The following is a 16,219-nucleotide window of genomic DNA, read 5'->3' on the forward strand; positions in this document are numbered from 1 at the left end:
ACGATTCCAAAAACTGAATTCTTTTAAAAACTTCATTATAATATTATAAAAATTATGAAGAATGTTATTAAACTTAACATTTTGTTAACGCTTTACTAACAAATGTATAGATTAGAATTAAACATTATTACGAGGATACTCTGCGTGAAAATCAGAAAGGTAGTTATACCAACAGGAAAAACCAATTATACGAGTGTACCGTAGAGAATTTCCCAACTTAAAAGAAACATCGCATGCAATACCCTACCGTAGTTCCACTTATTAAAATTTGTGACCGTCCGTCCATATTCTCTAACGCCGTTGAGATTTGGGCTGATACCCGTTTTAAACTAAACTACAAATTCACCAATTCTCTACCTTTCTTAAGCACTCCCTGCACACATGCAGTTAACCACTATCTGTTTTCACTATGCAAAATCCTGCTAAACATATACAGTATTATAATCCACTTAATGTACAGCAAGCTTCTACATTTACAATACAGATGCCTCAGAGAACATCCACCAACCTTGGGTCTTTCTATTTCTTGAGCTTTCATTTCTACTAGATGGTCCAAAGTCATTGGCATGGAGCTGAAAATCCGTAAAATCTGTATTTGCTCCTCTATGCAACAAAGCAAACTCAAGTTCCACATTCACTTTACAGTTTCGTGTATTCCGAAGTTACCTCTGGAATAGATGGAGAGGAACCAGCGCTGATTTTGCTTGGAACTGGTGTATTTTTCCGTGACTGTCGTTTGGTTGGGACAAGCTCCTGCTCGTATTTCTCGAGCGACTCCCCATTGTCATCATCGGAATCAGAATCATCCTCATCTTTAAAAACAGGATGGATATAAGCATTCTGAAGGTAGCCTTTCAGGTTTAGATGTGGTTCCCTTGCTCGTTCAAGAGTATCTTTCATCATGGCTTCCTGAAGTCCATGAATGACATAAATTATTGACCTATTTTAAGATAAAACTTGAAAGAAAAAGTTGAGAAAATCGTCTTCTTAGCAGTCATGAATTCACATGCAGACTAAATAAATGTGCGCAAGGTACCTTTCCGTACACCTGGTACGTTCAGAAAACTATCATGATTTAATCTTAATTGGAACTTAAATTCAGATTCAATCATACTATCGCTGATCTATACCCACTTAAACATCTGCAAATTCCAACCAGCATTTAACTTTGTATGTACATAAAAGCATAGGCCGGTTGGCGGGGAGAGAGAGAGAGACCACTATCTACTAGAAAAACGACAGTATCCACCCTCCATCAGAAGCTACAGAAAATCTGGTGTGAAGTCCAAGATTAACATAGTACTTTCAATCTCGCCATCTATCTTGTTTAATGAAAGAATAGCTAGATATTTGAACTTGCTCATCTAACTTCCACAGTGCACTTTAATGAATGGTTCAACTCAAGGAAAAGAAACGAAGAGAGAAACTACTATTCGCTATAAACTGCAGCTAAAGGAGATGGCACATATATCCACCAATAGATTGGGATTTGGGGACCAGTTTTAAGTGAATAAATGTAGAATGTTCCCAATTCTCATATTTGGTTGTGCTTAAAGGAATAGTAGCCCAAGACAAGCATATTGTGGTAACTTTATAACCTGAGACAAATATAAACAGAGGGCCCCCCCCTACAAACATGCTAATATACAAAATTCTTTGGTGAGATAATACAGACCTGTAATGGAAATTTGACAAAGGCAGGTTCATAGCGGCCTTTGCAGTATCTATGGAACCATATTGTCAGAACTGGAAGTGCAAGAAGAAACGGTGTCGTCAATGCAGCTTCTTTTGTACTCAGTAAGCCCATTAGGAGAAGCTGGGAGATAACTAATGCACTTATAACACGCCCATGAACATCAGGCCAAAATGCTGCAGCACTTTCATACTCCTGGTTATAGACATTTATAATCTGCGACAAGGTAATTAAAGAAATACCATGAATTCAATTGAGCTGTTAGGCAAATTCAGAACTCAGAAAATTTACAATTTGGAGGAAATAAAATTTACTTAGACCTTCTTACCTGATGGCGGAAAACAACATAAGCCAGCGCGAAAAATACCAATATGAAAGGAAGTAGTAGAGGAGTAACCACGGCATAGACCAGGCCCAGTAAAAAGTAAAACTGTATTTGAGGTTCTCCGGTGTTAAAACCGAGACTTCCTGCATCCATCGCCTTCTCTCTATCTTTTTCAGTCTTCACCAAGAAAGTGTTCTTCAAGTGATAAAAGATTAGTGGTTTCAATCGTAGAATCTCTCCAGCAATACCAGCCCATCCATCTACCATTATATATGTTATGAAGAAAGTTGCTTTCATAGGGATAGCTACACCAATGGTTTTAGGGATTCTGTAGAATTAAGCACGTCTGTTTAGTCTACAATTCAAAATCTGAAACATCATATAATCATATCATACATATACAAAATTAAAGATGGCAAGTGCAGCAATGCTTAATATTGTTACACCATGCGCCTGCATCTGGAGAATACTAAACCATGATTAACTATACCACACGGGTATAGAATGAACAGTTCTTGATCATAGATAAGTTGATAATACATTCAATGCTCCAGTTAAATAACATACTCATTTGCCGACTTTTTAAGGAATGTGTTTAGCTGTTCAAATGCAGTTCCTGCAATTATGCTTCCCAGGAAAACATTCACAAAGTTGAAAATATAATATCGAGATGCAGATCTCCTCTCCAAAGACGATATACTCAAAAAACCTTCAAACTTGGACATCATCATCAATATTGTCGGGAGAAGGATGAGAAAAATTTTCAAGGCGATTCCAGGTAGGAAACCTTGGATGAAGGACTTTATGACCTTTCTGCATAACCATATTAGAAGCACTATGAGTCCAGAATCAGAAACAATGACTCAACAAAACAAGATGATTATTCTTCTGGGGTCTATCAATATTGACATCTTTTCTATAACGACAGATGAGTCATGAGTTTGCGTAGCAAGCATTCATTTTCTTTAAGGGTTAAAAGAAGAGAGTAATAAAAAATAATATAATGACTTTATCAGCGCCGAGAAGGTTTAAAACTTAATACAGGGTCAGATAACAAGCAAAAATTAATATTCGGATGAGAATACAAAGTTGTTCATGTGAATTCTAGACATATTGCTAACTTGTTTTTGGTTTTGCCATCAATATTTAGGACATCATAAGTTTCATTTTCCAACTTTCTATCTCATTTATTTTGTGCAATATGACATTCTTAAAGACTACTAAACTGACAACAATTATTTCCCTTAAAGATAAAATGAGGATGATCACGTTGCGAACAGTTACAAATGTAAGCACGAGTATCGATCTTGGTATAATGACGCCAACATGAACAAATCATATTAGAGAACTTACGCTTCAATTACAGGCTTCAGAAAGGGTGCCCTTTTTTCAATACCCTCAATGTTTGCAAGTGACTGTACCATTGCAATAGGAATCATGAAAAAGAAAGTGAGGAAAAAGAAAGAGACAGCCATCATGAGTCTTTTAACTGTTAGTTGAACATAAGGAACTGCCAAGTTTGGCCAATAGACATCACGAGGTTCTGCAGCCCACCCTGTTATCCACTGAGTTGGATCTTTGGATTGTTGCGTCTGCGCACAGACAGCTGCACCCCAGCGAGTTTTAAATGATACAAATGCTGCAGGCATAATAGACTTGGGATCACTCATGACCCTTTTCCGCTCTGCAGCTATCTAAGGATAAATATTGTAGAGCATAGTTAGTAAATTGGAATCTAATACATCAATAAGACCAAAATGGGCACAAGAAAAAAATTCAAATGGTAAAAAATTGGTTCAAGAAAGGTCCTTTTTTTATGTAAGAATAGAGCATTCCACTACTGTATTATGGGCCACTTCTGATGTCTGATAGAATACATATGTTGCAGAGAGAAGAAAAATGAGGGAGTGGTGACCAGAAAGAAGCAACAGACATATTGGTCATTAGTAATCGACCAGTAAAATCTATATACAGTCATTAATTATGACAGATAATAAAAAATATTATAACTGATATTAAATAAAATGAAAAATGTGTTATCTATAACGACCAAGTAGCACTCACTCAAAGTGCACATTTCACTATCCATAGCTGAACTGACTTCTCAAAAAGGATATATTGGCTCAGCTAAGCATGTTACGATATGTATATTGTACAATCTAAGCAACTAATGCAACCGTACAATTCACAATTCTCAGTGTTAATAAGGACATTTGAATTCTACAACAATCCGGCAGACTTCAGTGTCATATTTGTTTTTTTATCTTCTGTGTATACTCTCACACAAGCTAAAATACGCATGCTTGTTATGCATAATATACCAGAGCAGGAACCAATTTCTCCGCTAATTTTCTGGGTGAGTTTCTACATCTCAAAAAATATAATAAAAATAAGAATCATACAAGAAAGTACATGAAATTATGATATGATGATTCAAGGTTGAACATGTTACCTTTTCTGATAGTTTTTCTATGTTTGATGTGTAATGATCAATTGCATCCACTTTATCTCCGCAAAGACCAAGAAACCCCGTCTGTTAGTTTTAACAAATGGTAAGGAAACTAAAACAGGTTAGCAACATATACATAAACAAATAGAATTGTAAACTAACTGAGATTAAAAATTACTAGGGATCTAAGAACACAAAACAACTTCCAATTAGAAGGAATAACAATGATGAGAACTTGCAAGGAATCTAAAGAGAAAGAGCTACCTTCGTCACAGGTCGTTTTGATTGATTACGAGAATACTTCAGCTGGTAGTAATCAAGCCAGTTGCGCTGCTTTTTCTTTTCTTCTACCAAATCCGCAAGTTTGTTAGCATTACGTACAACCTGCATACAGGGTTTTAGATTAAAACAAACACATCACACCAACAAAATTATTTATTGTTTGATTTAGAACTATGATATATGAATAATTAACCTACCAGATAACACAATCAAAAATCAACCAGGTAACACGATCATAAATCAACCAGATAACACAATCATCGACATATACATAAGAGAAATACTTTCTCGTGTTCATACATGCACAAACTCTTTAAGCATCTAGCAAGAATCATCATGTTATTTTGCTTTAGTTATTCAAGTGATTCTAGTTTCCAGAGCAAAACAGAGGAGGGTGTCGAGACGGCATGGCAAAACGCAAACTTTACATGAACAAAAAAAAAAAATCATTTATTCAACACCTCCATAGACCTTAGTCAAATGGCCAAAAGAAACTAAGGCATTTTGCATAACAAAGTAAGAGAAGCCTGGCTGGACTTTTAAACATCATAAGAAGACTTTAGGTTCATTCGATTTATGAATTTTAAAGTCTTTGTTGCTCGATAAGAGATCTCAGAATAATTTACAAAACAGATGAAACAATTTTCCTGAAGATTTATGATTAAAAAACAAATATTCCCTTCTGCATATTTATATGATATGTGAATGTTACCTGATGAGTAAGATAGTGGTTAGGGTGATTGACCAAGAAAAAGTGCTCAACAAGCTCACTAACTGATTCATCAGGGTCTGGTGGCACATTTTTTACAAGAACCTGTCAGTAACAATAAAATCACAAAACTGTTAATGAACAAACCTATAGCAGCGACAGTTCCCTTAGAATATACACTCAAACAGAACTTGTAATATGTTATTTAATTAAAATTTGTCTCTTTGCATGCATTGTTTTTGCAAGAAAGGCATGGATATCTATAGAAGTGCAAAACCTCCATCGATTATATCTTAATATTAAAATTCAGTTCCATGCAAAAGTTACATGTATATGACCTACAAGGCATGCATGCAAGATGTGTCTTTCTGTGAGTTGTTCTTGTTTTAAAGGTATGTGGTTCTTCTGATCAAATCAAAATATCAGAAAAAAATAAAAATTCATACATTTATTTTACCGCATAACATGTATATGAGAACAGAGAGGGTATGAAGATGGCGGACTATCACGGGCATATATGACACTACTATTACTACAAAAATCTTCTCCTTTCTTGCACAATGCTAATTGAGCATTGAGATTGAAGCAGCGTCATAGTTTAAGGTTCAGCCGTATAAAAGCATATTGTCCTTCTAAGTTTTTGTCCTCTAAATTAACTTCTTGTGTTCATATTTTTCAGACAGTGCAGTCTGAGTTTACTCAAAGTCATGTATAACAATATATTACTGTAGTCTACACGTGTATATCTAGAGATATAATAGATTATAACTGATAATATATAATATCACAATGAGAAAAAAAGGTGCGAATAAACTTCATAACTTCTACTGAGTAATAGAGTGAGGGATAAGAATGAGAAATCTATTGCATTAATCCCACTGCACATATGGTTAGCTGCAAGAGCAAATCCCTTGATTATCCTAAATAGTTGATTAGCAATTTAAACTTCCGAATTAAGTCTAAAGTTTAAAGATTAATTATAAACTTCAGGAAAAACATTGATAAATTATAGAGAATGGTCAAGATTTTCAATTTAGCTGGACAAAGTGCATCTTACTGTGAATTGATCAGGGCGGCGTTTTTCTGAATGAATAAAGTGCAATCGCAAATTCTGGATCGTCTCGTACTCCTTTTTTAGCACATAGCATGTCCAAAATGTGAAGGTATAGGCCATTACAATATGTACCCAAAACCTGAAATGTAGTTCATGTGAGCACTGATCATGCAAAACTGTGCTAAAAGGTAATTACTACATGAACTTAAATACTCGCAGTGTAAGAATACATTAATGGTAAATATCCATATTTTTTGTCAGAATTGTGTACTAGATATTTTGCACCACAAGCTGTAAGTTAATTTGCTATCCATTTTAACTTGCAGCTTGTTGTGCAAAATATCTAGTACAAAACTGTTATAAGGGGAGATACGAAGAAACGGTCAAAACTCAGATGGTATTGCCCAAATAGTAAGAAATTGTTTGTGTTAGGTTAATGGTTCTCCTAAAACTGAAATATCAGGATCGTATTGCATAATTTAACACTCCCCGTCACTTGAAGGCCCATTTTTGGGTTGAGATGTAGATCACATTTTTGGGTTGAGATGTAGATCATTGGCGCCCATCTTTGAGGGGTAAATTTGCATTCGTTTCCATAATATATTATGAAAATATTGGGGGCAATAGGGAGTTGAACTCGAGACATCTGACAACACTGATACCATGTTAAGTAACCATTATTACTTATATTAAGGAAAAACAATAATTAAACCTTTCTTGTCCTATAAGTCCGACAAGGTCACAAGGACCACCTCAAACTACCATCATCTCTAGGAAAAAATTGGAAACTAAAGCATGAGCTAATATGCCCGCACATTTAATTGAAGCATCCAACTCATAAAAAGTCAGTAAGGTAAAGAAGGTTGCACTTGGATAGACATTTGTAGCAACCATGCTCTTTCCCAGTTTTTTTTAAGGAATTGCAAACATAATATAGGGAAAATTGTGAATTCTTTTTTCCAGAGTCGAACTAATTGCCGATTCGATTTGATGTTATATATGTGGTTCCTCTGATTGGTTGGAAATTTTAAGTTAAGACAATAGTTTATGAATTAATAATATGATTGCTCAACTAGTACAATAATGCAATAATGTGCAACCAGTCAGCTACAAGTAGATGCAAACATTATAATAAATTCATGTAACACGAGTTCAGAACTCCAAATAGATAAAATAAGGACATGTTTTTAGTAAGGACCTTAATTTTGGAACAGCAACTAAGAAAATATTGAACCTCAAAATATCTAAATCCTCCCATCATTATTATTATTACCACACTATCATTATCATCATCAATATTTATACATGGAAGTATAAATGATGACAAAGTATAGAAGAGGAGAAGAAACAAGGAACTTAATTTTATTATCCCCCTAAGCTTAAGCTTGGAAAGAACATGACTCCACCTTTATGCTCGATTACAACTTCTGAGTTCATACACCGCACTTAAGTCATATTAAGAACCCAATTCAGGAGGCCTTCAATCGAAATTTATAAAACAAAGATGTAAACTAACTAGGCAATATGGTATGTTAATAAGGTGAATAGAAAAAATTCCATATGACCATGTTAATAGATCCCACAAAAAGGTAATAGGACTCGAATGCTGTAGACAATGGATTCAGAATGTAACTTGCAACTGGAACAATGTAACAGAATTACCGGCTGGATGGAGGTACAACATAAACAACAAGTCTGTTTTAATCAAGTAAATTTATAAGCTTCGGGCCTACCTCTGTGATCCAAGGGGAATATTTGAAATTGACAACTTATCAATGTTGCTGAAAGTGACATCTTTGGCCTTTTCCAGTGTGTCATTTGTCACGTTAACCGGCACCAGGACAGCCCATGCCAAGAACATTATGGGAAAAAATATCTTAAGTCTGCATGATTAAATGTACAGAAGTATCAAAGATGGATTAATTTTCACAATTTGATTATAGGAAGATGATAGCATCACAGCAGTATGAACTAAAGCTCTCAGAAAAATACAGCTAGGCATGAGATTGTCGGGAATAGTTCCCTCCCTGCACATATACAACCACATTTCCAATGCTTTCAAGAGTAAAATCCCCCTCCCCCCCCCATATACAACCACATTTCCAATGCTTTCAAGAGTAAAATCCCCCCCCCCCCCCCCCCCCCCCAGCAATTATCTTGATGTATGATTTTGTATGTGCAGACAAGTTTGACTGCAATGAGGATGTGCAAACAACACTTATGCACAAAATTCACCCCCAAAAGACTTACGTTTTTTATACAACTTCAATAAGCAGGTTACTAAACATTCCTAATAACGCCCTCAGCATCAAACATATGGTAACTGTTGATTATGCATAGACTGCCATAAGCAGATTCACACAAATGGGAAGAAAGAATGAAGTGCATACCCTAGCAAGTAGATTCGCAAGTATACAGCTGAATCCAATCCTGCGTGCTCAATAAGCTCAAGTTCCGGCATTCTGAGTGCATCAGGCACCCAATTTAGAAATCTCACATATGATTTCAGGTCCACATTGACAAACTTGCTGACAACTCCTCCAGAACGTGAGGGGCTGGTTCTTAAACGCCTAATGTACCATTTTGGGAAATAGACTCTATCATTAAAAGGTTGTAGCCGCAATACAGCAAACGCTAACAGAAAAATGAGTGCAGTTATGATATTGATAGCGGCCGCAAGGCCAATATCACCAATCGTAGCCATCTAGCTCTCCAATGTTCCAGGTTACTGATTTCCTGTTAACACAACAACAAATAACCATAATCCATATTCAGAGGTCCAAAGCAATTGACTCCACCTATCTAACCAAAAAGCCTAATGAATACCTAAAATTCAAAACTCCAAACTTAAATAATCATATTCGGAATCTTATCATGCCAATCTGGCACAAGATGGTTTACTAAATCAATCTGAGGCTAACCATCAATCAATTAATTAATCTAAAAAATACAAATAAAAACTTGCAAAATATTATGGCAGTAGGACCAAGTTAATGAAACCAACAAACTCAAAAAAAAAAAAATCACAATCAACAATAAAGAACTAACCTTGTACTATTAGGCCTGGAATCATAATATTTACACAACAACAAAAAAAAAAAGCAGAAAAAAGAAAAAAGAAAAGGTCTTATTCCAAGTGAAAGCAACAATTACTTATCAACTACAACAAACTTAAAATACCAAAACTACTAATTTAACAATACATGGTTTACAAAGAACAGAGAGCAAAAGAAGAAATCATACAGATCATGATTATTCCAGAAAATCTTGAATGGTGAGCTGGGCTGAAGATTATATTATATGTGGAGTTGGATGTGAAGTAGTTGAAAAATGATATGGAGAAAGCAAGCAAGAAAAGAAGGTGAAAACTAACAATATTCTTATTCTTTGTTGAATATTTGTAAATATGAAAGCCCACAAAAACAAAGTATTCTTTATTTTACTTTACATGTATGCAACCACCAAAACCTCAAATCACGTTACTGTTTGGGAACAAATTTCAAAGTAGAAAAAGGAAGATGGTGGTGATGCCTGCCTTTAATTCATTATTATACAAGTCGTGTTGAATATTATATTATTAGATTATTTCATGTTTTATGTTTTATATGCCGATTTGGTGAGGAAAGGGTGATCATGTATGTGGGGTTTGCTGGCGTTTTCCTTAACGGCTACTTTTGTTGGTTCATGCATTCTTCGCAGCTCTCTTACGCGGCACGTATAATTTATACAATCTTTTATTTTGACACGTATTTTTTGATTTTTTAAAAATATAATTATATAGTTTTTTTTATGTTTTTTTCTCGCGTAAGAGTTTGATGTTTATACTTGTATTTTAAAAAATATTACTCTCTCCGTCTTCCATGGTTGTTTACGTTCATTGTTTGCCGGCATTTTGAGGCTCTTATAAAATATAGTTGTAGAATTTTTTTTTTAATATTTTGATTTTTTGAATAAAAGTTTAAATATCAAATTTTTATTCTGAAAAAAAAAATTAAAAATATATTATGGAACTATACTTTAAACGAGTGTAGAAAAGCGTGCCGAAAAGTAGGGGTGTAATTCGAGTCGAGCCGGGCGAGTTTCGAGCCGATCCTAATTCGAGCCAAGTTTAATCGAGTCGAGCCGAGCCGGCTCGATTAACTAATCGAGCCTAAATCCTTGTCCGAACTCGACTCGGTTAATTTCACGAATCGAGTCGAGCCGGCTCGTTTAGCTAAACGAGCCGGTTTTAACGAGTCGAGCGAGCCAGCTCGTATAATTTTACACTTAATCGAGCCCAAACCTCTACCCAACGAGACGGTTTTAACGAGTCGAGACACTTAATCGAGTCCAAACCTCTACCCGAACTCGGCTCGTTTAATTTTACGAGCCGAGTCGAGCCGGCTCGTTTAATTAAACGAGCCGAAACCTTTGCCCGAACTCGGCTCGTTTAACGAGTCGAGTCGAGCCGAGCCCACTTAAATGAGTTCGAGCCGGGCGAGCTCGCGAGCCGCCCGACTCGAATTACAGCTCTACCGAAAAGTAACGTAAAAAAATAAGAGAGACAGAGGAAATATGAAATACTTTAGACTCAAAATAGACATAAACGGTGAATATAAATAACCTGTAAGACGGAGGGAGTAATGAATAAGCTATTCAACATAGATTTTAATTGGTTATCCTTCTAACAACAAAACCATATGCGTCTGTCATTTTTATTTTTTAGTATGGACACTCGCTTCATGCTGTGTGGAGATCGTTTTCTCATAGCATTAGCATTATTTTATAGATTAGAGATGTAAGACTTCAACGGCAAGTGTCGGCAAACGGTGTCCGGCAATTCCTACAGTTATGCAGACTGATTCTTTAAAAGTATAATATTCGCTCGATGCCCATATTTAGTTATTTACATGTAATACGTAAATATAAAATAAAAATTACATATTTGATTTGCTCAAAAAAAAAAATTACATATTTGATGTTATGAATCAGATAGAAGTACGTAGGTTTTGTAAATAACACATGTTCTCCATTTTCTTTAAATTCTAAATAAATAGAATAAAAATTATATAAAAATAAATTTTATAATTAAATATGACTTATATTCTCTTATTCCTTCTAAATATTTCAGAAACCGTTAGATTTTATAAATATTACGTAATAATAAGAATATATATATATATATATATAATTTAAATAAAAATATTTTCATATGAGCTATTGAATTTTACCAAATATATAAATATTACGCACTCCATCCCCTTCAATTGTTTACATTTGGGACCATGCTAATGCTCTCATAAAATTTGTTTTGAAATTTTTTTTATTCTGAATAAATATTTACTATCTAAATTTTTATAAAAAAAGAAAAATTTCAAAAAAAAAATTACGAAACTACTATGTTTTATATGCACTTTAAAATACGTATCGAGCAGTGCAAAAAAATGTAAAGAATTGAGAGGAAGGAATATAAATTTAAGACGGTAATAGAAAACTTTCCTATTATAATCTTTAGATTCACTTTGTTTTTTTTTTGTATTAGTTTGACTTCTTTACACAATATTATTTAGTTAAACAAGATTTTTTTAATTTATTATTTTAATAATGAAAATTTGTAATTCATATATTAATCAAGAACTCATTAATAAATAAGAAATAATAAATAAACACAAAATTTTAACAATGTTCGATGGAAAAAAAAATACTCTAACTGTGTATACACACTAAAAATAAGATACACGATGAAAATAGGATGAGCATGACATGCAAAGTCATAACTCATAAAAGTCAGAAACATGTTTGGATTAAGACGGAATAGATTTGTGGGAGCTTTAGAACACTTTGATACGTGTCTCTAGTTAGGTGGAACTATTAGTTTCCGTTCTGCGGCCTCTTCAAATATACTCGGGTCTGCTAGAAATTTCTACATTTTGGGGTGTAATTTAAGAAATTGTTTAAACACAAATTTTGTAATCGTGTGGATTCTCTCTATATATACCCAAATTTCGTTTGAGAGTATCGGCATATATTCACTCCATCCCGCTCAATTTTAATACATTTTTTTATAGTGCAGCTACTTTAAACTCCTATAAAATATAATAATTTAATTTAATTTAAAAAAAATTCCCTGAATAAATTTCAAATATTAAATTAAAGATAATTTTAAAAATAAATTATTCTTCTAGGGTCTATCAATATTAACATTTTTCTATAAAGATAAACGATAGATGAGTTTGCTTAGCAAGCATTCATTTTTTTATGGGTAAAAATAAAAATAATGACTTTAAAATTTCCTATATTTAGCACTCTACGAGAATAGTCGGAATTGGTATGGCAAATGGATTATCTATAACGATCAAGTAGCATAATTTAGGATTCACTCACGGTGCATATTTCACTATCCGTAACTGAACTGCATTCTCAACAAGGATATATTGGTTTAGCTAAGCATGTTACGATATGTATATTATACAATCTGAGCAACTATTGCAACCGTACAATTTACAATTGTCAGTGTTAATAAGGATGTTCGAATTCTACAACAATCCGATAGACTTCAGTATCAAATCTGTTTTTTTATCTTCTGTGTATACTTTATCTCACTAAAGCTAACATCCACATGCTTGTTATGCATGATATACCAGAGTAGGAACCAATTTCTCCGGTGTGATTTTCCACATCTCAAAAAAGATAATAAGAAGAGTCATACAAGAAAGTGCATGAAATCATGATATGATGATTCAAGGTTGAACATATTACCTTTTGTGATAGTCTTTCTATATTTGACGTGTTCATGAACATATGCTAAGCATTAAATTTTATATGTTTGGGTCATTTCGATGAGTGTGGTTGTTGTATATGGAGGGTCCATCATTATTAAGAAACATGAACCAATCAAAATGAGTCAAACTTACAAATTGCAGTGCTTAGCATGTGTCCACGGGTACACTATAAAAAAATCGATGATCAATTGCATTCACTTTATCTCCGCAAAACCCAAGAAACCCCGTCTGTTAGATTTAACAAATGGAAAGGAAACTAAAACTGGTTAATATTTACATAAACAAATAGCATAGTAAACTGATGATAAAGATTATTAGGGATTTAAGAACACAAAACAACTTCTAATTAAACATAATAACAATGAGAACTTGCAAGGAATATATGTATACTCGTCATGATTACTTCCAGCAGTTATGTTAAAGTAAGCATCGCTATTTTAAATTTACCGATAGCACTTTTAAATCATTTAATTCTGTTGTTTATTTATCTGTTTTGATTTGTTAGTACATGTATCGATTTGTATTGTCAATATGTTTCGGTGTAATTAGGTAATGATGTATCAACACTATTTCAATGCATTAATAATCATGACTTGTGATGCGTAGGAAATCCATGTTCGGATGTTCAAAATCTATGTTCAGATGTTCAAATTGATTTGAGTAACCAAACAACTCAAATGAATGGAATGGTTTGTTCCATTCCAACCATTAAAAAATAATCAAACAAGAGCTTTGAATTGATCATTCCATTCAACCTTCTTTCCATTCTCTCACCATTCCATTCCCAAAATCATTCCATTCCTAAAAAATTTCATTCCTCCCAAGTCCCAACCAAATACAATGTTAATATTAGCGTGAAAGAAACAGCGGAGAACTATGCAAAACCTAGTGAAGAACACCGACCCGATTGTAAGTATCTATAGTACAAAAGGAGAGCACATACATGCTTGAAAAACTATAAACTATATAAAGTTTGGATGAAGATGAACATAGGAGACGCTCTAAGAGATGTATTTAAGGACATTTCACAATCGGGATGCTTCACTGGCGGAATGCTTCACCAGCTGGATTTAGTAACGCTTTAGGATCTGACTTTAAGGATGCTTCGTGAGCTAAATTTAAGGACGTTAATGAGCTGCTTCTTGAAAATTAAGTCTGGTACTAATTTCGGATGAATTCAATGCTTCATCGGTTCAATAGTTTAGCGCCTCTTATTCCGATCAGTTTTGAGAACATTATCTCTCTACTCAAACTCAATTGTAGCTCCTTATCGAAAATTGCTTATGCTTTAATTCAAACCTGGAGATTTCATCACCATGCCCTTCTCAGAATCAAGCTTTTACTTGCCTTCACTCCATCATTTCCGGTTGTAGTAGATCTAATTTTACAAAGAGATTTTTTATTTTTGATAATGAGAATGAATCTCAATGAATATGAAGCGGCAATATACCGTGATAATTCTTTCATTTAAGAAAGTTTATCATCTAACCATCGGACATGCAAGATGACCGGGGAAATTTAGATAATAAAACTTTAATGTCCGAAAAGAAAAACCCGTCTTCTTCCAAGCATCCTGAAGATATAAACAAAGAAAACAAGGAGAATATAAGTCCATATATAACTGATTATATATATATTATTAAAAGATAAAGGATAATATGTTCAATAATTAATAATTATTAACATCACTAGGGAATTTTGCCCGCGCTACGCGTGCGGGTACCTTCGTAAAAATATATTAATTTTATTAACTTCGTTAATTTTTAAAAAAATGGAAGAGAATTAGATGTGTGTATATTACAACGATAAACACTGTTAAATCCTAAGGAATTTTGTCGGCGCCACGCGGTGCTTAGACCCTCACAAAATTTATTAATTTTATTAACCTAGTTAAAATCAAAAAATGATAGAGAATTAGACATGTGTGTATACTGCATCGATAAAAAACTGTTAAATTCAAAATATATTATATCACGCTACGCTTACTAAGTCCTTCTTTACTTTTGAATAGTTTATTATTTAGAAAAAATATATTCTTTTAAATTATAACAATTTTTTGTATAATATAAAAGGCGGCAATAACTAACAATTCAATTATATATCAAAAATTACTTTTTTAATATATAATATGTTTTTTAATTGATCACATGTTAAATTATTAATTTGTTTTAGTTTTACAATTAAATATATTAAATATTATATTTATTTTTTCTACAATTTTTCTACAAGTCAAGATATAATAAAGAAAACTCTCACAATTATATCAAAATTACAAAAATATTTATTTGAAGATTACATTAAATTAAATCAAAACTCCCACATTATACATTAAAGAAAGTACATAAAGTTGAGTCAAAAAATATTTAATTTTGCCAAAAACATAACATTCTACAATGACAAAATGGACACAGGTCAAGCATCTATTCTTGACTAAAAAATTGATATTTCATGAAATATACAAAGTACTAATCTCCAAATCGGGAAAATCAAAAGAACAATGCTCATTTTAGCTCAAAATAACAAAATAAAATCTCCAACATAATACACTAAGCAAAAGTGAGTGAAAAAGATGCAATTTAGATAAAAACATAACAGTATAGGATAACAAAAAATACAATACATAAGTCAAGACTCAAACATTTATCCTTGACCAAAGAGTAATTCTTATATATCAGTTCTCTCTAGTCTCTGACGGAAAATAATAATCTGTTAATAAACTGTAAAAAGCAGTAAAATTTGTGTAATGTCACTCAAAGGATGTATAAACCTTAGCACCAAAATTTTAAGCTCTCAACGGCACACGTATGCCTCAATTCTTTTCCTAACCAGTTAAAGTGTAACACATCCAGGACTGTAAAGAACAACGAGGTTTATTATTTCAAGTTAAAACACCTTCATGCGTCCCTTTAACCAGGTGAGCTTGTTTAATATAGGTTGTAAAGTAAG

The 16,219-nt window shown here is 33.4% G+C and overlaps 1 protein-coding gene across 1 annotated transcript; it reads right to left on the bottom strand.

Annotated features, from left to right (window-relative positions):
- Positions 1–217: 217 nt before the first annotated feature.
- LOC108199638 (calcium permeable stress-gated cation channel 1) lies at positions 218–9,948 on the bottom strand. The gene is made up of 12 exons (XM_017367551.2): positions 9,756–9,948; positions 8,903–9,248; positions 8,246–8,395; positions 6,516–6,651; positions 5,462–5,563; positions 4,732–4,851; positions 4,471–4,551; positions 3,372–3,712; positions 2,586–2,831; positions 2,022–2,346; positions 1,676–1,909; positions 218–909 (listed from the first exon to the last, which is right to left on the bottom strand). The coding sequence occupies exons 2-12, from the start codon at positions 9,214–9,216 to the stop codon at positions 640–642; spliced, it is 2,319 nt and encodes a 772-aa protein (XP_017223040.1). The 5' UTR covers positions 9,217–9,248; positions 9,756–9,948; the 3' UTR covers positions 218–639.
- Positions 9,949–16,219: the final 6,271 nt, after the last annotated feature.

This window comes from Daucus carota, chromosome 8, assembly GCF_001625215.2.
Source record: "Daucus carota subsp. sativus chromosome 8, DH1 v3.0, whole genome shotgun sequence".
Classification (NCBI taxonomy): domain Eukaryota; kingdom Viridiplantae; phylum Streptophyta; class Magnoliopsida; order Apiales; family Apiaceae; genus Daucus; species Daucus carota.

What these genes read in the sequence shown, in the direction of transcription:
- LOC108199638 (XM_017367551.2), bottom strand. Translation starts at nt 9,216, where the DNA reads ATGGCTACGATTGGTGATATTGGCCTTGCGGCCGCTATCAATATCATA. An exon ending in ATTCCCCTTGGATCACAGAG is followed by an intron (nt 6,652 to 8,245) that starts GTAGGCCCGAAG and finishes ACTACATTTCAG; the next exon opens with GTTTTGGGTACATATTGTAA. An exon ending in CTTAAAAAGTCGGCAAATGA is followed by an intron (nt 2,347 to 2,585) that starts GTATGTTATTTA and finishes TTAATTCTACAG; the next exon opens with AATCCCTAAAACCATTGGTG.